The sequence below is a fragment of the Podarcis erhardii genome, assembly GCF_964252035.2.
Source record: "Podarcis erhardii genome assembly, chromosome: Z".
NCBI lineage: Eukaryota > Metazoa > Chordata > Lepidosauria > Squamata > Lacertidae > Podarcis > Podarcis erhardii.
The window spans coordinates 5665187-5688329 of NC_138504.1; the positions used below are offsets into that span (position 1 = coordinate 5665187).

Consider the following 23143-nt stretch of genomic DNA (forward strand, 5'->3'; position numbering starts at 1 on the left):
TGTCCTAAAACACACTTCTCCTTTTTTTAAAAAAACAAAGCACTTCCACATTGCCACTCCGTAACCTCAGAACCATGTTTAGCAGCATACAAAAATAATGAAGGATAATGTATTTAAAATTCCCAACAAATATTGTTGTTGGGGTTTTTTTAAGTACCAACTATCCCTGCTTTTAACAGTGCAGTCCTATGCATGTTTAGTGATAAAAGGAAGGAGGACAGCCAGATGAATCACTGCTCTGCTTTTCAATTAGATATGCGCACGTTGAGTGTGGTGGAATGTTAACTCTATATAGCAGCTTTGTTCCAAGTTCTATGTAAGCTGTCATTTCACATCAAAAAAGTTTGGGGGGGGGGAAGGCCCTTATGTCCTGCGTGGGCTGTATAATTATGCTGCTGCTTCTTTTTTTACATTAGAGGTTCAGAAATTTGACAGGCAGACACTGCCCTCAATCTTTTGAGAGAAAGTTATGATTATTTTTTGTTCTTATTCAAATGGAGGGGGGGGGGAATTTTGATCCTGTTTCTTGAAGAAGCTTTCAATCTATTGAAGCGATATACATAGCTGCTCCTCTACCCAAATTGGATTTGGGGTGGTGGTGTTCATTTTACCAAATACAGTCATACCTCATGTTATGTTATTTCAGGTTATGTCCCGCGGCAACCCAGAAGTACTGGAAAGGGTTACTTCCGGGTTTCCCCGCTCGCGCATGCGCAGAAGTGCAAAATGACATCACGCGCATGCGCAGAAGCACCAAATTGTAACCCGTGTGTGCACAGACACGCTGCTACGGGTTGTGCTCTTTTTTGGTTGCAAACGGGCCTCCTGTACCACTGTACTGCTACACCAGTCTCTTTGTACTACTCTGCGTCCATGGAATACACCATGTGGCTGAGCCACTGTAGTACTTGTTTGAAACTGGAGTAGAAATGGGTACTCTTCCCCCACCCCCTTAGAATTTTGCAGTTGAGTATCCCAATGCCCTGTTAAAATATGGTTTTAGTTCCATTCTCCAAACTGCTCCTGGCTTTTGAACCACTGATACTTCTCTGGGTTTTTAAATATTGTTTTTTTGGGGATACTGTTTTCTTTCATGCAGCTGAAACACTGTGGAAACAGCCCCTATATACAGCTGCAAAAAAGGTGAGAGAAATGAAAGGACACAGCAAGTGTTGCCTGTAGTCTTACAAATACATTTGCAAAATTGCTAGACCCCCTAAGAGAAATTGGCTAGCTGACTGACCTGCAACCTAAAAATGGGGAGGAAGGAGAAGCATTATTTCAATGCTTCTGTGCCGATAAGTGATTTTACCTGGCTGTGGACAAGAAGCTATTTTCAAGCTATTGATGGTATTTTAACTGCTACCTGCAAAGATAAAGAAGGGACATTCTTTCATCAGTGGTGGGAATGTAAGAAAGTGAAAAGTTTTTGGGAAATGATATATAATGAGTTGAAAAAAATGTTAAGATATACTTTTGTGAAAAAACCCGAAGCTTTTCTTTTAGGTATCATAGGAAAGGACATTGGAAGAAAGGACTGTAAGCTTTTCCAGTATGCGGTAACGGCAGCCAGAATCCTGTTGGCCCAGAAGTGGAAACAAGAGGAGATACCGACGATAGAAGAATGGAGATTAAAATTGATAGACTATGCAGAATTGGATAAATTAACTGGGAAAATCAGATATACTAAAGACCAAAAGTTCATCGAGGACTGGGGAAAATTTGTGGATTATCTGACAAATATGTGGTGTAAATACAACGCTAGTGGGATTTAAAGAGGCACTGTAAAAAAAAGAAAATAAGTATTGTTTATTATAAACAATGGGAGTAAGGAGGAAAAATGGCAATACGAAAGAAGGGAATGTGTATTAAAGGTATAATTATAGATGATTGTCAGAGACGCTGAAGGAAGTCAAAAAACAATTATAATTTGTTGTATGTGGGATTAAATGAATAATTGGATGGAAGTTTATAAAATGTATAATAATAAAAATTATTTTTTTAAAAAGAAGGGGAGCAGCATTACCCACTGCCACCCACAAATGCTTTGCTAGGGTTGCCATATATCTGGAATTTCCCAGACATATACAGAATACCGCATTCATCAGCAGCATCCAAGTGGAAATCAGCTAAATGTCTGGGAAAATCTGAACATATGGCTGCCAATGTCAGCAGTGCCGATTTTGCCAATTTCCCCTTAAAATAGCTCAAAAATGGCATTTTTGTGTGTGTGATTTGTGCTTATTACACAGAAAAGTCAGGTTCACTTAAGACAGGGGTCCTCAAACTTTTTAAATGGGGCCAGTTCACTGTTGGGGGTCGGACTATACTTTGGAAAAAATATGAACGAATTCCTATGCACACTGCACATATTTTATTTCTAGTGCACAAAAAACAGGAAAAATACAATATTTAAAATGAAGAACGATTTTAATCAACATAAATTTACATATATATATATTTTAAAAAATATTTTGACTGTGTCAGACCAATAAGTATTTCAATGGGAAGTATGGGCCTGCTTTTGGCAAATGAGATGGTCAATATCCGGTTCCATATTTGTCGCTGCTAGTCGTAGCAAGTGATGCAAGTGTTCATCCGTTAGTCTGGATCTGGTTGGAGATTTCAGATGTTTCATTCGGGGAAAAGTCTGTTCACAGACATAGGTGCTAGATGGTTGCAAATTTGAGTGCATGGTTCTGAGATTAAGATATGTCTCAGAGAGGAGCTTGATTTGAATGCGTCTCATTGAGGGTTGTGGGGAACCACAGACCTTAAGCTCCAGGGAGAAAAAATGTGGGGTGGGAATTCAGTAACTGTTCAGTCCCACTTTGGGGGCGGAGATTTGGATGAACCTATACCATTTATTTTTTCAAGGCCTGCCTCCGACTGGGCTCGTCTTGGATGGCAGGCAGACGTTTACTTGCAAGCAACCCGATGCTGAGGAGTTTTCCTTGCGAGCAAGTGTGCCTTGGATCGCAGCCCAGCTTCCAAGCACTTTTCCCAGGACAAAAACTCGCTAGGATGATGGCAGCCATCTTTTTCCTTGGACGTGATCCCCAGTGGCTCCAGGGGTGTTTCCTCATGAGTAAGCACTGGAGCCCTGCTTTCCTTGTGAGCGACCTTCTTCCCCCTTTCCCTGCCTTCTGAGCATAGCTCACCATTGGTGTGGAGGCTGCTGCAGGCAACGGAGGGTGAGCCCGGCCGGAGGAGGCGGTGGTTGGGGCCGCCGAGCTGGGCTGCAAGGATAACAGCGGCCAGGGCTGGATCAGGTGGAGAGGGCAGCAGAGCGCAGGGCATGAGCGAGCAGCATGGTGGCTGGCGATTGAGGGAGGCGGACACATGTGGGGAGAGACAGGCCGCAAGGCAAGGCACGGCCAGGAGGGGGAAATCCTGACCCGCCTCTTTCCCTCCCGCCTGCTCTGCTTAAAAGCACCGTGGAGCAAGCTCTCCAAAGCGCTTTGAGTCTCCTCAATGGCTTTGCAGTGAGTTCTGCAATGCCTGGGCGGATTTATGACCCTGGCGGGCTGGATTCGGCCCGCATCCCATAGTTTGAGGACCCCTGACTTAAGACAACAAACTTCATGAAGCTCAATCAGAACATACCAAAGTTTATTGATTATTTCAAAACAAAACAAAACAAAAAGGTTTGTTTTCATAAGGAAAAAAAAAAGGAGCGAGTTGCATTCATAAAAGTTAACATTCACATTCCATTGTCATTATATAAAGCAACATGAACGTATAAAATTGCAGTTGAAGTGATAAAAATTAAGAATGCAGTCCTGCTGGGTTTTCGCAAGAAGCTGAAAAATGCATCTTAAAATCTGTATATATAATTTTACACCCTCTCCCCCCCCCCACCCCGTATTTACAAAAACAAATGAACAAATGTATTTTCCAGAAGTTCTGCTTCAGATTTAAGTCAGGCAAGTTTCAAGATATTGACACAAGTCTCTTTGGACTGGTGTGGCACAGGTGCAAAGCTGAATTTAATTTTTTGTTTGCTTATTCCGTGTCACTGGCCATATGCAAATTTTCAGCAACAATTATATTGCTTGGGAAGAGGGAGAGAAGCCACCAGCCACACTTAGTTGCTGGAAAATACAGAATGAAGTGCAGAGAAGGTTAGTATTGATTAAGGCCCAGTCTATGCAGGGAGCAGATCACCTGGGAAAACTGCAGCAGAACTATAACATGTTAGAATGAGTTTCCCATGAAAAAGAGCACATCAGGGAGCCATTTAGGCCATTTCTCTCTAAAATCCAGTTTTCCATGTGAAGCAAGTCTGACCACCATCCCACTGGAGGACACAATGGACAGGTATGCAAATTGGGAGATCCCCCATCTCCTATCTAAAGTGGCACAGTCCATTTTTAAGCACCCACCCCCATCTTTTCTGTGTTGTAGGCCAGACCAAACCCATCATTTTACAAATGGGATTTCAAAGAAGCCATCTTTCCTCTTTTCTTCCTCCAAGCCTCTGCATAAATCTCAATGAACTGCTAGGTTCACGTTACTTTCGGGTGGACTGGGCCCTTCAGTGGAGCTGAAAAGAGGTGGCTTGGTATTTTCGAAAGCAACAAAATGCAGAAACCATACTTTGGTAAGCTTACCAAATTAATGTTACTTGGGGGTAGGGAGGGTGGATGGATGGGTGATAAGCTTGAGGCTTCTCCTGACTCACTTTGAATAAAAAGCACCCCCCCCCCAAAAAAAACCCCCAACAACAAAACGACAATAAAACCACCACACTCCTCGAACTAAAATAAATGGGAGGTGCAGAGTGAATCCTAATCACAACCACTAGGCAAAAGGCTGCCTGTAGGGAGTCTGCCATCCCCCAGGTGTTGTGGACCACAACTCCCATAATCCCTTATCACTAGTCATGTGGGCTGGGGCTGATGGCAGCTATGGTCCAGTAACATCTGGAGGACTTCAAGGTTCCCCTTCCCTGATACAGAGAACATTAGAGCTGAACATTTCAGCACTAGCACTGGAGAAGTCACAAAAGCACTGATTGAAATATGCATATAAACATCCCTCCCAAATGGTTTGGCACTCAGGCTGCCATTCAAGCTGCCTTTGGGACCTATCTGGACACTGCAGGGGAGACATGGATCAAATTAAGAACTGTTATTCCAAGAGTGGCAAGAGCCACACCACTGGTTTCTTTCCCGAGAGATGTGGGTCATTGCCAGCCTCCCCACTAACACCTAGCAATTCTCCAATACGTCCTTTGTAGGCACAGCGGAAGTGAGAAGTTCTGATTTACTGGCCCCGTGGCAATGGGGAAAGAATGAGCAAAGGAAGACTGAACCTTGATTAAATGCTGGGGAGTTTTAGGAGCAGCCCCAGTCACCACATGCCACATCATCACAGGCTCAGATCTGCTACAAAAACGTTTTAACTGGACCATACATATGCCCTACTATGTGGAATTGCTTGCTGCTGGTGAATATCCTTTGCCTTGCATAGAAGCAATGTGTGAACCGAAGCTTACACTCTTTTAACTTGAATCGTAAATTCCAAACCAGTTTTCTTTGGGCCTCTTCCACCGTTGCAGGAAGTGCTGAGGTTGTGGGCAACACTCACGGTAAAGGAGAGGGGGAACCCGTGGTGCTCTGTGTCCACTGCATGTGCCCAAACGAGCCGCATCAGACACTACATGGCGGCAAACGCATGCACCCACCAGACACGTGCAGCTGAAGGCATGCTTGGCATTGCACATGCAAAATAGCGCCACGTTTCCACACTGAAAGGATTCTGCAGGGGACGTCTTTGAAACCTATTGTTGGAATTGGCCATTAAGATGTGCCACACTTTGGAGGAGATTGAAGGTGATGCGTCTCCTGCCTCCCTTCACAGAACAGAAGGGATAACAGTACAGGCTGTTTTAGGTTTTGCATCCCACACCCTTTCAAAAAAAGGGGGGAAGGGAGGGCTGATGTCTCATGGGTTGGACCTGCCACCCGCTCAACAGAATACGGAAGAGGAGGACAAGGTTAGCACAGCAAAGAACCCATGGCTTGCATCCTTCGACGGTGCTTGGGACACTGACTTGAGCTTGTGAAGAAGTCATACATTCTAGGCAACGTGGCAACCTGCATCCAAAAGGCAGGTGTGCAAGCCCATCACAGCAGAAGTCAAAGCAGGTCAGAAAACACAGGTCCCACATTTTCACACAGCCAAAGGACACCAATCTAGAGTTTGGGTGAGTGGGGAAAATAGGTGCATGTTCACTTTGGCTGTGAGATGCCTGTTTGGTGGGAGAAGAGAGAGCCTGGACAAAGGACACATTTGAAAAAGGTGGGAATTAACCTCAGCTTTTGAGATAGATGTAGATGCTGGGAGAATGGGTGCTTCAGTTGTTTTGTTTTTTAGGTACTCCTGATGGGTCGGATTGGATGGGAGAAAAAAATGGTGTGTGTGTGTTTTCTCTAAATGTCCACATTTTTCCTTTAAAAGGGTATGGCACAACTTTCTCATTAGAGGAACTGGGGTGGCGATGGGGGAAATTAAGATTCCGCCAACAAACATAGTTTATGGCTTAGCAACATAATGGTTACCTACCAAAAATTCCTAGTGCTATTTTGGGGGAACTGTAACATACCTCTTGTGCTATATCTTTGGTTGGAAGGGGGGGGCGGGGATAGAGCCATACACAGCTCTTCTTCTTCCTTGGACAAGGGTGAAGATGGCTGAACAGAGGACAGATCATCCATCGCAGCGGGCAAAAATCTCACACAATTTTTGTCATCAAAACAGCAAGGTTGCTTTCTCAAAACTTGCATTAGGAAGGGGGAGGAACAGATGAAAAGGATGGCACCCCCCCTTTATGTTGATTTTTTTTTAAAAAAAAAAAATCACAATGCAAACCAAAAGTCCTCTTAAAAACAAAAAAGCCAAAAAGCCTAACCAAAATATAGAACCATTTGTATTTTTCTTCTTTTTCTGGTGGGCCTGATTTGCTTCCAAGCGTTCATTTTTTTACTCCGAGAGTGCTGTTCGTTTAGAACTGTGTGCTGGGGTTAAAATCTTTGCATCTGAAGTATCCTGAGATGGCAATGTTCTGCAAAATTTGTCACGGGGCTCCCTGGCTTTCCTTCAACAGTGTAGCTGTTCCCCCGTGGTTTGTAGGACAACAGCATCGGCAGCTCCAGGGGGTTAGGCTGTAAAAAAAGGAAAGGGGGGGAGAGACGGAGGGCAGGGGTTGGGAAGAAAGAGAGAGAAATTCAGCTTAAGTTGTTGTTGTCAACATGGACCAGGAAGGGAAAGAAACAGATATAGCAGAGTGGCACCAGGTCAGAAACCAAGGCTTAGAATTTGCAAGGAGTTAAAGAGCTACATGATTTGGAAAGGGGTTGGGGAGGGAAAATGCCAAACCAAATTCATAATTAAGCAGATAAACGCTATGATTAGAATTCTGGGAGCTGTAGTTTGTTAAGGGTGCTTCCCCGCCCCCCCCCCACTCCCAGAGCTACACATCCCCATGTGTTTTATCAATCAGTCCCAGGGCACTCTGCAAATTGCAGCCCTGTGAGGGGAAACAAGGGTCTCCCAGCAAACCTCTGCCCTCCTGGTGAACTACAGTTCCCACAGTTCTTTGGGGAAAGCCATTGCTCTTTAAAGTGGCATCCTAGTACTTTAGACGTACGCTGGGGGTGTGGCTAGTGGGGTTAGCAGAGCATCATGTGCACTCAAACGGGTTAATTGTGCAACTCCGTTTAGGGAAGGACCTCCGCACAGTGCTAAAACACACGCTTCGCATGCTCCTCTGCTTTGCTGTGATTATCACAGGATGTTTCGTGCCTCTGTGAGCAGCCACATTCCCCCCCTTCATGAGATATGGGGACAGGATTCTTTCATTCGCCAAGCTGAGGGGCAAGTGAGGAGGGAACGCTTGAGGCTGCCAGAAAATAAAAAGCTTGGGTGCCACCTAGCGTTGAAGGGAAGGTTTGCTCTCTTGTTTTCTTCCAAGTATGAAATCTCACCTCACCTTTCTGCTAACCACGGCAGCTTTCCACACTGCCCACTTAACAAAGCTGCCTAGATATAAATGCAAGCTTTAGAGTTTTATCTACAGTTCTTCATGTGCCTCCTCTTTGAGAGGTCCAGAGGGTGGCAACACGAGAACGGGGCCTTCTCCGTAGTGGCTCCCCTTCTGTGGAATGCTCTCCCCAGGGAAGTTTGCCTGGTGCTTTCATTATACACCTTTAGGCGCCAGGCAAAAACATTCCTTTTTAACCAGGCCTTTTGGTTGATTTGATTGACATCCTAGGCCCATTTAAAATGTGGGGGTTTTTTGGGGGGGGGGGTTATTGGGTCGTTGTTGTTTTTATTTTCATTATGCATTTTGTGTTTTTATATTTTGATTTTATTCTGTGAAGATGCCCTGAGACCTGCTGGTATAAGGCTGTACTGTATATATATATATACTGTATACTGTATATTCATATACATATATACTGTATACTGTATATTCATATACATATATACTGTATATTAAACAAACAAACAAATAAATAAATAAAAAAGACAGAGTTTATTTTAAGGAAGATGTCACTGTGCAAATCTGCCTCACTGGTTTCTTTTGTGTTTATTTGTTTTAAGAGGCCATGGCGGAGCTATTTAACTTTTATGAGACTGATTCTTATCAACAAATGATGGTATGTCATTTTATTGCTCAGTGCAAGTCACCCAAGTTACACTGTAGAATGACAGGGTGTCCTCCATGTATTTTGGGGTTTTATATCTTGATTTTACTTTGTGAACTGCCCTGAGAGCCTGGGTATGGGGTGGTATATTAATTCAACTAACAACAACAACAACAACAATACTCTAGAGGTGGGGAACACTGGGCCCTGCCATTGCTGAGGAACAACTCCTATCTTCCTTGGCCACTGGCCATGCTTGCTTGGGCTGATGGGAGTTGTAGAGTTCAGCAACATCTGGAAGGCCAAAGTACCCCCCACGCCTTCCCATAAACTAATAGCAAACCCATGTTCCCAGGTACCAATTCTTACTTGGCCAAAACAGCACCATCCACACACAAGGAGATTCTCCCAGTTGGCCTGCAATGACTGAACTCTGGTATTGGCGTCTCTCTTTCCCCACACTTTATATTTAACTGATGAGACAGATGGGAATTTTAGAAATTGTAACAGGGATGGAACATGCTTGGGACTCTCTTCAGTCACTGTCACTTATTTCTGACTTTGCACCTTCCTCAGGTGTTTCTGCCTGGCTGGAATGTGTCCTGAACTCCCATAACACCTCCTTGCTTGCCTGGATGGATAGAGAGGGTTGGGTGTAGAAACTAGAGTACGGCACAAAAGATGGCTTCATGTTCATCGCTCCACTCCCTTGTAGTGATGGTGGCCTAAGGCAAGCACAACCAACTGAGGTTCACTAGGCCAATGTAGAGCAGTTCTTGTTCTGCTGTTGGATGTCATTTGGCAGAAGGGAATACATAAGCAGGGGGCTGGCAACTTTGCTGAACCATTTCTCACCAATGCAACGTTTGTGTTGGATTCCTCTGTTGTACAACATTAAAACTCACCTGTCTGCAAATGCAGTAATCCTTGCATTAACAAACAGAATGAAGTCCATTATTTATTAGTGTTCTTAATTATCTATGGACATTCTTATAGTTGTGTTTAGCTGTTCTTGATTTGTTTTCCATTTGGAAGGCAGATTCTAGCGTTTTATAATAAATACATTTTAAAACAAAAAACAATGACTTGGTGCTTCATGTCCCCATATTATGTAACAGAGGAAAAACTTGAAAACAGAGATGACTATTATGGGCATGAAATGGACCATATGCATCTACAGGGCGATATTTTAAATGGAAGTAGGAAGGTGATTGGTTTGGCATTCTTCCCTCTTTGTTACATGTGGCACTTAACACACTTTTGAGAATCAAAAACATTTAAGAAGGAGTTGCGTACAGTGTGTGAAGAATACACAACAGACACAGAATCCACAGACAGATGGACACATGTTATTCTATATCAACAGGCAATCAAAGCCAGGTGATGTCAAAATACAGAGATTTTGCAAGTCTTATTCAGATAGGAGCAGCATGCAGGTAGCAGTTAAATACCATCAAATCATTTAAACACCTCACAAGTGCAATGCCAGAATACTTGGGGAGTCAATGGAAGCCAGTTGATCTTTCCTTCCAATTGAAATGTTCACTTCTAGAGTCACTAAGAAACCAACATGGATTCATCGATGCTTAAAACTGAGCACAATTCTCCAAAAACCTCTTGGGCTCCACTGAAATCCACAGAGGCACTCAAGTCTCTGTGGTTTTTGGAGGACTGTACCAACTGCAGGTTTGATTAACTCCAAAAGAAGCTTATGCTGGGGCTGGGGCAATTACCGTATTTTTTGCTCTATAAGACTCACTTTTTCCCTCCTAAAAAGTAAGGGGGAAGTGTGTGCGTCTTATGGAGCGAATGCAGACTGCACAGCTATCACAGAAGCCAGAACAGCAAGAGGGATTGCTGCTTTCACTGCACAGCGATCCCTCTTGCTCTTCTGGCTTCTGAGATTCAGAATATTTTTTTCCTTGTTTTCCTCCTCCAAAAACTAGGTGCGTCTTGTGGTCTGGTGCGTCCTATAGAGCGAAAAATACGGTACTTCTTTGGGGAATGAGCTGGGATTCACCTCTCCTTCTGTGAAACTTGTGATGGCTATGGGGCTCCAAATGGGTTCTGACAATCTGCTCCACCTTAGCTTAGTGGTACGGGATTTGCCTTGTGTGCAGAAGGGCCCGAGTTCAATCCCCATCATCAGTAAGAGCTGTTCGACAGTGGAATTTGCTGCCAAGGAGTGTGGTGGAGTCTCCTTCTTTGGAGGTCTTTAAGCAGAGGCTTGACAACCATATGTCAGGAGTGCTCTGATGGTGTTTCCTGCTTGGCAGGGGGTTGGACTCGATGGCCCTTGTGGTCTCTTCCAACTCTATGATTCTATGATTCTATGATTCTATGATCTCCAGGTGGGGCTGGGAGAGAACCCAATCCTGGAGACCCACTGCCTGTCAGTGTAAACACTACTGAGTTAGATGGACCAATGGTCCGACTCAATATAAGCTAGATACCTGTGTTCCTTGCAAGCCCAGAAATATCAGACTCTGTATCTGTTGAGACACACAAGGCTCTACACACCACTTTGCACACTGGCACATTAAGTGCACTTAATGTAACAGAAAAAGCAATAGAAGTGGTGTTTGCCATAAAACCTGTGCGAGTGAACCCAACTGGAATAGAAGCCACACATCCCCCAATCCCAAAGGTCTCCAAGGCTTGGGCAAAAACAGAGCTAACTATCCTCAAAAAGCAGCCTTCCTGTATAACCAGCTGCTGAATAACTATCACCATACCAAGGTTCTTTCTAAAAGGATTAACGTACAAAGGCCACGGATATCCTAAACACAGTAACTACAATCTTGTGGCTCAGGATGTTGACATAGTCAAGACAGAATGAACGAAGGCAAAATGAGTTGGGCTTAGTCACATTTTTAAGGGGGGGGGGGGAACAAACAGAAGGACCTTCTGCATATAGAACAGATCCCACTTCCACTGGCTGCAGCTCATCTGCTGACTGTACAAAAAAACTGGAAGGGTTAGGATAATTTGCAGTTGCCTGCTTGGACAATGGCTCTCATGGAAAAGTTGACTAAATGCTAAAAAGGCACTGAATGGGAAATGATTCTGCAGAAATACGGCATGCCTTTGCAGCAGGGGTAAGCAACCTAAGGCCCATGGGCCACAAGCAGTCCATGGGGGTTGTTTAACCAGCCCACGAGCTGCCCCTGACCGAGCCGCCTGCTTGGAGAGTTCCCACACACTGCGCCAGAAACTGTATCTGCACAGACAATGGAAATCACAAGCGTGCACAATGTGGCCCATGGAGGGATCTCCGCTGGAGTGAACCAGCCCAGGCAGACTGCCAACCCCTGCTTTATAGCATGTGTGCAGTCTCCGGGAATTATGTCAGGGTATATTAGGCTAACTTCTGCACCTTATTCTCATGAGAGATGAGGATTTTCCCCTCCCCCTTTTATTGTATGGGGGCTTCTCATGTTGTTATACTGGAAAAATCAAATGAAAGCATTTACAAAGTAAAATAATAACAACAATTGCATGCTAATTCTGTCCATCCCTTCATCTGCGTACTTCAGTTTTGACAACAAAGGTTTCAGGGAACTGGGGATGTCTCATAGTTTTTATGGCCAGGGTTGGGGGTATCTGGCAACTCCCCTGGCTTTCATGGCTCCAGGAAACAGAGAAGTAGCCACAGGTTGAGGGACCTGTGGGAAAGGGCAACAAAGACCCAGAAGTGTGCAGAAGTCGAGAAGCAAACCAGGCTCCTCTGGCTTCTGGGCCTTTTTGCAGAAAAAAGATCCATGCATCTCCAAACACCTTCTAAACCTCAAACAAGATGGCCACAAAGCTTTTACTGAACGAAAAGCTTTCAATGCTCTGGCCTGTGCTAGATATTAGGTTAAAAAGAGAAGAGGGGAACACCCCTCCCTCCTGCTTCTAGTTATCTTGCTTTTAATAAAAACATCTCCACTAAAAAAAGAAGAAGAAAATCCAAAACTCCCAAATGGCACCCGAAACCCGTATGGCAGGCATTGTACCTGGCGATGTTTGGCAAGGAGGGTTGCCAGCCCCGGTGGCTGAGATTACAAGAATCACATTTTAATTGATTTCAGGGATCACTTGGTTAATCCATGCCTTCCCAGGCCCTAATTCTCGAGAACAGGATACCTGTCACAATACATTAGATTCGTCTGAGAAGGTTCTTAAAAGGAGAGGTCTGACTGACGGTCTGGTCGGCACTGAACTGGCTGCAATCCTAGGGCGCCCTCTTTTCTGCAAAGGGTGAGGCAAACAGAGTATAAAGCACGTGAAAATGCAACAGATGATCTGGGCAAAGCGAGGTTAACAAGGCAACGCAACTGAGCTCTGGAAGCTAAAATGGAAATGAGAAACGTTAAAAGGAAAGGGTGGTGGGGTGGGGTGGGGGTGGAGAGACAGCACACAACTTACTGTGAGAAAAGCAGACCAGTTTGTGAAGAAGAGGAAAATCTCCTTCCAAGATATCAACTGAGAAGCATGTGGTTCGTTTTCACAATTCCACCCCACGCAGCAAACAGAGAAAGCAAGCCCCACACTATTCACTTTCTGCTCCATTCAGAGTGTGGGGAAAATACAGCTTACATGCCTTCAACGACTGCCTGCTATCCCCCACCTGAGAGGCCTCACTGATTCTGAGTTCCATGCCTAGTAAATTAACCAGGATTCTCTGTGTACTAGCCTCACGGGGCCCTTCATGGGTAGGAGGGAATGGCAGGGTGCAACACTGGCCCCCATTGTCACCTAGAGGTATGAAGCCTCTGGACTGGCCAGGCCTTGTAAAATGTATAGGCCACCAGCCACCTATAGAATCATGGAGTTGGAAGGGACCCCGACAGCCATCTAGTTCAACCCTCTGCAATCCAATTTGAAACCAGCTTTGTAAAAGTGCTGGAAGTTTTATTGCTGCAGTCTTGCAGCTGCCCGTTCCAGCTCAACAAAAAGGTTCATGTCTATATACTGCACTTTGTTCCTGTCTTAAGTGTACTTCGAAAAGGTGCCTAAGCATTATTAATGCAAGCACTAGCCTACGCTTAGGGGAAAAGCTGTTCCACTGCACAGGGGCCACCACAGAAAAGGCCCTCCCCTCTAGCGACTGCTGGCTATATTCCCATAGCCTTTGGCATGACAAGGCAGGCCCCTCCAAGTAATTGTAATGGTGGAGAGCTTTTTTTTTTTTCCCAGGAGGCCAGGTATTCATCTTCCACACCCTGGCTGGGTAACTTTGTCAGGTGGATGGGACACCCAACTGTCAAAGGGGTGGGGGAGATGTTGCTCAAGCAGGTTTGAACTCCCTGTGTGTTACCTGATGGGCAGGGAGTTCACCCCTGCTTTGTGCAGGGCTTGGGTAAGCCAGCCAGTTCCCAGCAGGCATTCACTAGCTCACCTGAAATGAAAAGGGTTGAACTCCCTGCATCAGCAGACATGCAGGAAGTTTTCTCCTGCTTTATGAAGCTGCGTCTTTACCAGCCCAACATCTGACACAAGTGTGGTTTAGGGGGAATCTGCCTCACAGGCCAAATGGGGAGGCCTGGTGACCCAAGTCTAGCCCATGGGCTGAAGGTCCCCCCACACCTGATGAACAGCAATGATACCTGAAGTGGTGCAAAAACAAATTAAGACATTATAGGTCAGTACCAACACCTGGCCCAGTAGCTTATCTACAATCCGTGTTAATTCCTTTAAGAGTGATAGGCTGCCCCAGTAAGTAGCTTAGCAGCTGAATTTTCCATTATCTTGCAGCTTCCTGACCAGCCTTTAACAAAACTGAGTAATAATAATAACAACAATAATTTTATTATTTATACCCCACCCATTTGGGTGGCTACCAACAGAACACTAAAAACAGAATAAAACTTCAAACATTAAAAACTTCCCTAAACAGGGCTGCCTTCAGATGTCTTCTGAAAGTCAGGATAGTTGCTTATTTCCTAGAGGATCAGGAAGGTGTTCCACAGGGCGGGTGTCACTACCGAGAAGGCCTCCTGCCTGGTTTCTTGTATGTAACTATGTTATGGAGCTATAGGTGGCATTTTAATAGCATATATACATTTATTTTTGCTAGGATTTTGAATACTGTGCAATCCTGCCCTGCAATCATCAGATGAAGGGCAGTCTAATAGCACTAAAGTAAATGGGGGATTAGGGGAGGGGTTGTACCTCTTGTGGGGGAACATGTCCTGCTGCTTCCCGGGTAGTTCATTCCCACTCTGCTCAAATTTACCCTTGGACTGCCATCTGTCCAGATTTTAATTTGCTCTGAACTCATTTTAAGATGTATTTTAACTAACTGATTGCCTGTTTTTATGTTCTTTGTATACTGTCTTACTTACATGATGTTAGCCGCCCTGAGCCTGGCTCTGACTGGGGTGGGCAGGGTACAAATAATAATGTATTATTGTTAGGGGTTCCTAGAAGTTGTCAGCATGTGACAGTGTCCATACCCTGAGAATGGCTTCAACCGGCCAGCAAAACCAGGTGAGGGCAGCTGATGGGTTCCGAACCCTCAGTGAGAGAGGGACTAACTCATCAATCTGGGAAGGAAAACTCTTGATCCTAAACCTCTGCTGCCTTGTGGGATAACTCTGGGAGAAGAAAAGCCTAAGGAGTAAACCCTACACTAATCCAGAGTGGAGGCCCTAAAATGGTTGGATGGCACCTTGTATACCTCCTTCTGGCAACTTCTAGCAGCCAAGCTGGTGCCAAATGTCTTTCTCTGCTTTTTCCTGGACCACATCAGGGAGGCTGAGGGAGGTGGGGCTTGTTGCTTGGGCAGCTCAGGGCCTCCATGTACACCGCCCAGAGGTCACTCTGGTGGTGCTAGTGCAGCAGAAACAACATGGGAGGCAGCAGTTATGAACTCCCTGTGTGTTACCTGATGGGCAGGGACAGGCGGGGGGGGGGGGAGCAAGAGAAAGAGAAATTACAAATGAGTTACTGGCAGACGCTGTACTTCTTCAGTGGTTTGACTTCAACCCCCCCCCCCCGGAGGTGCGCCCCACTGTCTCTCGAGACAGATCCATGCCAACAACAAACTAATGCAATTTTTTTAAAAGTGCCATTGGGGTGGAAATAAATTGATAATGTTGATGAAGTTGATGATACTGGTTACTGGCCCAAGGTCATCCAGTGAGCTTCCTGGTGGGAGTGGGGATTTGAATGCAAGTCTAATACCCTAACCATTACACCACCACTGGCTCTTCCATGGATGGTTCAACCACACCAGCTGCTCAACGCTGGTAGCTGCAATCTCCAAGCAGTCAGCTTCAGAGCCTTGTCAGGCACAAAGACAGCTGGGCTATTGGGGAGGGGTAAGATTGGGATGCCTTTGGAGAAGGGGAGAGATGGAACGACAGGAGGAAGCAATGCACAGTGAAAAGCAGAAATGCAAGGAGATGCATCTTCAAAAAGAAAAGGCAAGACACACACACATTATCAAGGAAGTTATATGCATAGAGAGAAAGGAAAGCAGCTAAGTGGCTCAAGGGCTTCCAATTATTAGAGAAGAAAGATCACCTTATTCATTCAGAGAAGCTGTGATTGCTGGAAGTTTGAGAGAGCACGAAGATAGTAGACGTTCCCGAGGAAGGAAGGCGCCTCGTTACCTGGTTCAGAAGGGCACAAAAGAAAAAAGGAGGAGATTTCAAAGAGGCAGGGAGGTAGGTGGGGGCAGAAAGGAATGCGGGGACAGGCGGGGGGGGGGGAGCAAGAGAGAGAGAAATTACAAATGAACTTTCCACTCAAATACCTCCTCAACATGGGGGAAGGCGCTGTTAATAAAAACCAGGGAGAACAGAATATGTTGAGATAGAGAAGCACTGAAGAGTTAGAGACAAGAGAGCAGCAGTTTTTAAACAGGAAGACTTGGGGAACAAAAGCACAGCGACTGAAGCTGATTTGTTCTGAAATAGGCCAGAGGGAGGAGGGGAGGCTTTTAAAAAATCAGTTTATTCAGAGCAGGCAAAAAAAGGGGAGGGCAGGGAACATTTATCTGTATTGCATTTTTAAAAATTGTGTATGTAATCTTTTACACTCAGGAATCAGCCCTGCTGGCTCCAGCAGAACGCCCATCTCGTTTCCAGGCATCTTGTTTCCAAAGGTGACCAGCCGAATACTTTTGGATTGTTTCCGTTTCCTGAACGGGGGTGGAGGGCTAATACAATTATTGGTGGGTTGTGTGCATGTGTATGTATATGTGTGCTATATAGATAACTATATAGATCTATATAGATATAGATATATACGCGTGCACCTGAATATGGGCGTTTCCTTGGGGCTGCATTTAACTCTTGGTGCCATTGGCCAGAGCATGGTCTTAAGGTACATGGCATCATCGCCTCGTCTGATGGATCTGTGACATGTCAGTGTCGGGGTGGGTGTTCCCTAGGGAATCACATATCCTCTGCCTTGGTTGGGTTCCATGACAGACAAGGTGGAATGTAAACATGACCAAAAATATTATTATTTTTCAAAATAAAATAAAGGACCTCTCCACCTCCAAGATTTTGTCTAACCCTTAAGAGTTTCAGTGTAAAAAGAAATGCAGGATAGCTAGCAAACTTTGCCATAAGGTAACCTATTACCATCCAGATGTTGGACTCTATCTTCCATCAACCATGGTGGTCGGTGATGAGAACTACAGCCTAGCAACACCTAGAACAGAATTTCTCACACTTGGGGCCCCCAGCTGTTGTTGGACTACAACTGCAATCATCCCTGACTACTGGTCCCGCTAGCTAGAGATGATGGGATTTGTAGTCCAAAAACAGCTGGAGACCCAAGCTTGAGAAGTACTGGCCTGGAGGGTGCCACTTTGAGTATGCCTCTCATATGGAAGGTGCTGCCACAAAGAAAGGAACATTCTTTTGTCTACCGTCATGTCAATTTCATTGGGTGACTGTCTCTTTTCTGGGGGCAGGAGAAGGTGTATCAAACTTCCCTTGCTCTCAATTCTTCTCCCAATTTTTATAAAACTCTGCCATGTTCCTAGAACATGGGGAGAGGAAGCTGGTACGCTGAGGTGTTACTGAATTCAACTGCTGTCAGACGCAGTCAGCATGGCCAGCCAGTCAAGGATGATGAGAGCCATTATAGCTCACCAACATCTGCAGGGCCACAGATTTCGTATCTTTGCTTTAGCCTTTCAGGAGGGAAAATGCTCTACCACCTCTGTTCCCACTCACTTGGGTTGCATTTTCACACACCTTTGTTTTTTTTAGATTGGTCAACCAAAGCAGTTGAATACGTCACACAATACTATACTGTGATACCAGTTGTCTCTTTTTTTCCTGATAAATCTTTCACAAGAAAACCTTCTCATTTGCCAGAACCGATAGTTTCTCTTGGGCAGACTGCATAAAAATTTGAGGATCAAAGGACAAAATCCTTTTCTCATTTTACAGCTTGAATAAAACAGCCACATATAATATTTATTCAAGCTGTAAAATGAGAAAGGGATTTTGTCCTTTGAACTGAAAAACCTCCTTTCTCCTTCCATAAGTGCCTCAGACTCCATACAGGGTTATATACAGCTGCATATACTTTTAGGAAGTCTGCTTCTGGAGGCACCATCATTGAATTTTGTTCCAATGAACAGTCATCTCATTAAGTTCACAGGAAATCTTGGTTTGCAGAAGTTGGCTGTGCACAGCACTGATTGGCTGGAACCTGGAACATTGTGAACACCCCCTTTCTTCCCAGAGCAGTTTTGCAAGTCTTCTCCTCGCTCAACTGTGCTCTGTATAAAAAATAAATTAAAGGAACTGACTGTAATAAAAAGAACTAGAATACAGCTTTTAAGAGGGAAGTGAACTGTCTTGTCTCTCTTGGACTCCACACCAAGAGAGAACATAAGCACACAACACAGCCACTTGTGCTATTTGTTCATCCCAGTTTAATGTTGGGAACCCTAACTTGGTGCCTGGGGGCACCACGGATCCTTCTTGGTGTCTGCCAATACCCGCTATCCCACCTACCCACTCCTCTCTCCCTCTCTTTTCAAAGAGTATTTTCATTTTGAGGAAAGGGTGTTTGGTTGGGCTTAGGGATGAATATGCCAATTGCAGTTTCTCTGAGTTTCACATACTTCCAGTCATATTTTCAGTTCTCCTCACTTGTCTTCATGAAAATTCATCAATATAGCAGTGTCACTTGCAATATTGCAACCCTGATATACAAATGCTTGCAATTTTGCCTAATACACACATTTTGCAAAGCAATTGCCCCTAACATACAGCATTTCACGTGCACAATTTATGTTATGCGTTTTTTAAATACATTACTTGACTGGGTAATTGCATTGCAAAATGCAGAGGACTGCAAATTTCAAAGGGTGATGGAGTTTTGGTTATTCTTTCAGAAAGTGCAAAATAGGTAGGTACACACTTAAACCCAAACTGAGCTGAACTTCTTCCCCATCCCTAGTTGGGGTTGTGCTGAACCAAAGGTGAACCACTCCAGAAGCTTTGCTAACGCCATCTTGGTAGTCAAGATAACCCCACAATTAACTGGTAGTTGCTGTAGCAAGGAGCTCATATATGTTTATATTCACTTGCTTTGATATACGCTAATTGGCTGACTTTGATGTTATCCTTATCTGTGGGCTTCGGGTGCTGGGCTCTGAGCCCAGAAACAGGAACTCTCTGTAACATTTGGGTGCTTGCCATCTATGTCCTCTTCTGGTCAGGTGAAGTGATGGGAAGTCCTAGCCAAAGTGACATATGCTACTTTGTGCATAAAGAAACATATGCACGTTTGCTTGGGCATGGACAAGCCATCTCCTTGCTGCGGTGACAGTTCCATGTCTGTAAAGGTTGGCAGGCTGATTTGCTGTAAATCTACACCTTTCTTTTAATAAAGCACTAGAACTGATCTCTCTGGCGTTTTTGGCATCCATCCTTGGTACCCTTGCACCCAACCACTCCCACAAGCCCTCCTTTGGGCTGGTGGATCCAGACGGGGTGATGCCTGGCTTTTTGTTTGTGTGTGTTTCAGTGTTTTGCCCTTTTCATGAAGGGGGCAGGTCTGAGGTTTTCGTTTGTGAACTGGATACATTGTGATGCCCACAACGGATTGCAGTCGTACCTTGGTTCTTGAATGGAATTTGTTCTGGAAGTTTGAAAACCAAGGCACAACTTCCGATTGGCTGCAAGAGCTTCCTGTACCCAATCAGAAGCTGCAGAAGCTCCATCGGACATTCGGCTTCCAAAAAAGTTTGCAAAGTGGAACAGTCACTTCTGAGCTTACGGCGTTTGGAAGCCAAAATGTTCGAATCGCAGGGCATTCGAGAACCAAGATATGACTGTATTATATCCATGCCTTTGGGGGGAAAGTTTTTAATCTGACCTCCAAAATCACTAAACAATCTACTCCTCCCAATTCAGCCAGGGCTGGTGGGAGTCAGGAATATCTGGAGGGTCACAGGTCCCCACCCCGGCACTACAAGGTGCAGGGATCTTGCTGTGCAACAACTTTGCAGTCCTATTTGGCCATTCACCCTTACAGGGTTTGCAACTGCCTGCTCATCAACCCCACCACTTCTGGTGCAGTGCTCTTGCCTGGTCCTGCCTCCTTCCATGGGCTGGATGGTGTGGTTTGAAGCAGGGAGCAGCAGTGCCGGAGCATGCCACTGGAGAACAGCCAAGAAGGACACAATGCCCTGTGTCCCTCACAAAAAACCCTCTGCCTGGAGAGGCAACTATGTGGAAAGGTTGCCCACTTTCCACATAGACTTGGAACCCTGATGCAATTTCCACACCTTTTAAACCCTTTAGGAAACTGTCAGGGGACCTGCCTACTGTTTGCCCCTAAATGTGCTGCTAATGTAACTTGAAAGAGGGAAATGTTGGCCCTCCCACCATCTGCCAGTTAGAAAACACAGCAGGATTTAGTGGATTCAAATGTGTCAAGGGCAAGAACAACAACAAAAACATACTGTGGTGTGTTCAAAGCACCTCACATCACACTGATGTGTTTACCAATCACCCCAAAAACATACGGGTGGGGAGCTGAGCCGAAGGCTGTCCTGTGAAATTGCAGTCTGAACTGGAAACCTTTGTTCAGTTTTAGCCACTACCCTCTGCTGGCAAAGCTACCTTGCATAGTATTCCTTCGACTGACAGCTGCCCATTAAAAGCATCTACAGCCTCCACAATTTATTTTGGGGTACTTTAATAATAATGCTGTTGTGCCTTTTTTATACTTTAGCAAAGACAACTCTTTGACATGTTAATTGTGTATAAAGTTTACTGTAAAACCGCATGAAAGTACAATCTAACATAATGCACACGGCAACATTTTTCAACACGCTGTATAAAAAAAAACAACGGAAAATATTTCTGAAGGCATCACTTAGAACTCACCAAATCCTTCTTTGTTAAAACAATGCCAACTCCAGCATTTTTTTAAAAGAAAAGTAAGAAAAGGGAGACGTGCAATTCACGAAATGGTTTATGGGCTAGAACCATATGAAACAAATATTATATGGGAGTTCTGATGCAGATGTAATACTGCTGGTCTCTCAACTAAGAAACTGGCTACCTGTTCCCTGCCCAGCTGCAATCCCAGTTTACCATCTGCACTGGCACTTACAGTGCTTAGCATTATCCAGGATTCCCTCCCAAGTTGGTTGACCAGCATTAATCCAGGTTTAAGGCTAGAGGCAGAGAGTGGTTACTTATGCTCAAGGGGGAAGTACGGAGCTTATGAGCTCACAGATCACACACTTCCTCACCCATGGCTAGGATTTCCAGGGAGGCACATTTGCAGCAGGTGACTGTTGCCATGGCCTCACTGACACAAAGGATGATTCAGCTGGCAGGCCCAATCTGTCATGGATGGTGGCTGCTGGGGGTGAGTGGGTCAAAGTCACAGCTTCTGAGCAGCAGACACTTAGCAGTGTTTTTGAAAAACTGAGAACTAAGTACTATTCAACTAGCCCAAGTGAGGGACTTAAGATGGCTGGGGTTTAGTGCTTGTTAAGAATCACAGAGGAAAACCAAGCTCCCTTCCTGCTGGTCCCAACAGGTATGCTATGGGATTTATGGTTCCAGCACAAATGGCTCCTTGCAGTATCAGATTCAGACAGGTAGGCAATTCAGCCCTTATCAGACATAAAGGGACATAAAGAAATTGGACATCTCCTCAACTCTTAAAAAACAAAAACAAAACACCACCTTCTACAACTGCTGAAAGAGATGCAGGAAGCCCTAAGCAAAGGTCCAGCTGAAAACCTCAAAATATGGAGTCTGGGTCTGATTTGGAGTTTGGGGGGAAAGTTCTTTCTGGAAACCCCTGCTTGCATTCTCGCTTGTCTTGGTCCAGCCTCTATGAGTTCAGGTCTAGACAGGCTAGATGGATGAAGCTGTTGTCTGCTATGCACTGTCAGCTGCCCTTCCATATCCCAGAGATATCCTCTTTGCTGATCTCGACAAAGAGCCATTGGCCGTCTATGAGGCACTGCTAGATAATCTGGGCAGAGCTTTCCAAATGTTCCAAACAGCCTGCCTGCCAAAGAGATCGCTTAGAAGAGGGGGATCCACTCTTCCGGTTCAGAAGTCTCAGGCTTCTTCCGTTCGCTCCTTACCTGGTGGCGTTTTCTCTTCATGCTTCTAAAGAGTTGGAAAAGGATCTCGGGGAGAAGGGCAAGGAAGATCAGGCAAAATATTGCCAACCAGACTGAGACAGAAGTCAGCAGCTGGGCAAAGACATGATACATTCTTTGTTGCTTCAAGAAAGGCCTGGCCGGAACAACAAAGAAGGAGGGAGAAAGAAAGAAAGGCACACATTAGATTTATTTATTAAAAAACAAAAACAAAACCACCCCTCAACCAAATAGGCTCATTCTTTTATTTATCCCAAAGCATCAAGATTTATGATATATCAATCTTGGGGTACCTCAGGTTAAGTACTTAATTCGTTCTGGAGGTCTGTTCTTAACCTGAAACTGTTCTTAGCCTGAAGCACCACTTTAGCTAATGGGGCCTCCTGCTGCTGCTGTGCTGCCGGAGCATGATTTCTGTTCTCATCCTGAAGCCAGCCGGCCATGCCCTCTCCCAGGCTATTCCATTACATTCTCCCTCCTACCCATCTGGTTTTCCATGCCCCTCCTAAACAGTCACTCAGTATTCCCAATGCCCATTGGGCCTTCACTGAGCCATTGCAACCCACCCCCCATCTTGTTCTCTCAAATATGCCGATAGCCCCTTCATTGAACATGGACCATGCCATTTTGCCCACACAAATCTTTTGCTAGTTTGTTTTCGATGTCTTACGTTCCAGTGGCTGTTTGTAGGTTCTGGTGCCAATATTTGTGATTCTAACGAGGACTGTCATTCTGCTGTTATTTTAGAGGTCTGGGATTGTAAGTGGACGGGTGAGTCTTTAAAAAACTATGCATGCACATGCAAGGATTGGCACTTGGGAGACCTGAGGCCCCTATTATAATATAGGATTAAACATATTTTTCTGTGTATTAGACTATATTTCCTACTATT

The 23143-nt window shown here is 44.9% G+C and overlaps 1 protein-coding gene across 9 annotated transcripts in view; it reads right to left on the bottom strand.

The window, feature by feature from the left end:
- Positions 1-3591: 3591 nt before the first annotated feature.
- Positions 3592-23143, bottom strand: part of ATP11C (ATPase phospholipid transporting 11C (ATP11C blood group)) — a 102273-nt gene continuing 82721 nt past the window's right edge. For 4 of the 9 annotated variants that reach the window (XM_081847887.1, XM_081847888.1, XM_081847886.1 and 1 more), the window contains exons 28-29: positions 22234-22387; positions 3592-7169 (exon numbers count right to left, since the gene is read on the bottom strand). In XM_081847887.1, the coding sequence (XP_081704013.1) occupies positions 7029-7169; positions 22234-22387 (295 nt within the window). In that variant the 3' untranslated portion in view covers positions 3592-7028. Of the gene's footprint in view, positions 7170-12782; positions 12988-16166; positions 16256-22233; positions 22388-23143 lie in introns of those variants that run through there. The other 5 variants (XM_081847889.1, XM_081847883.1, XR_014152777.1 and 2 more) reach the window with 4 other exon arrangements.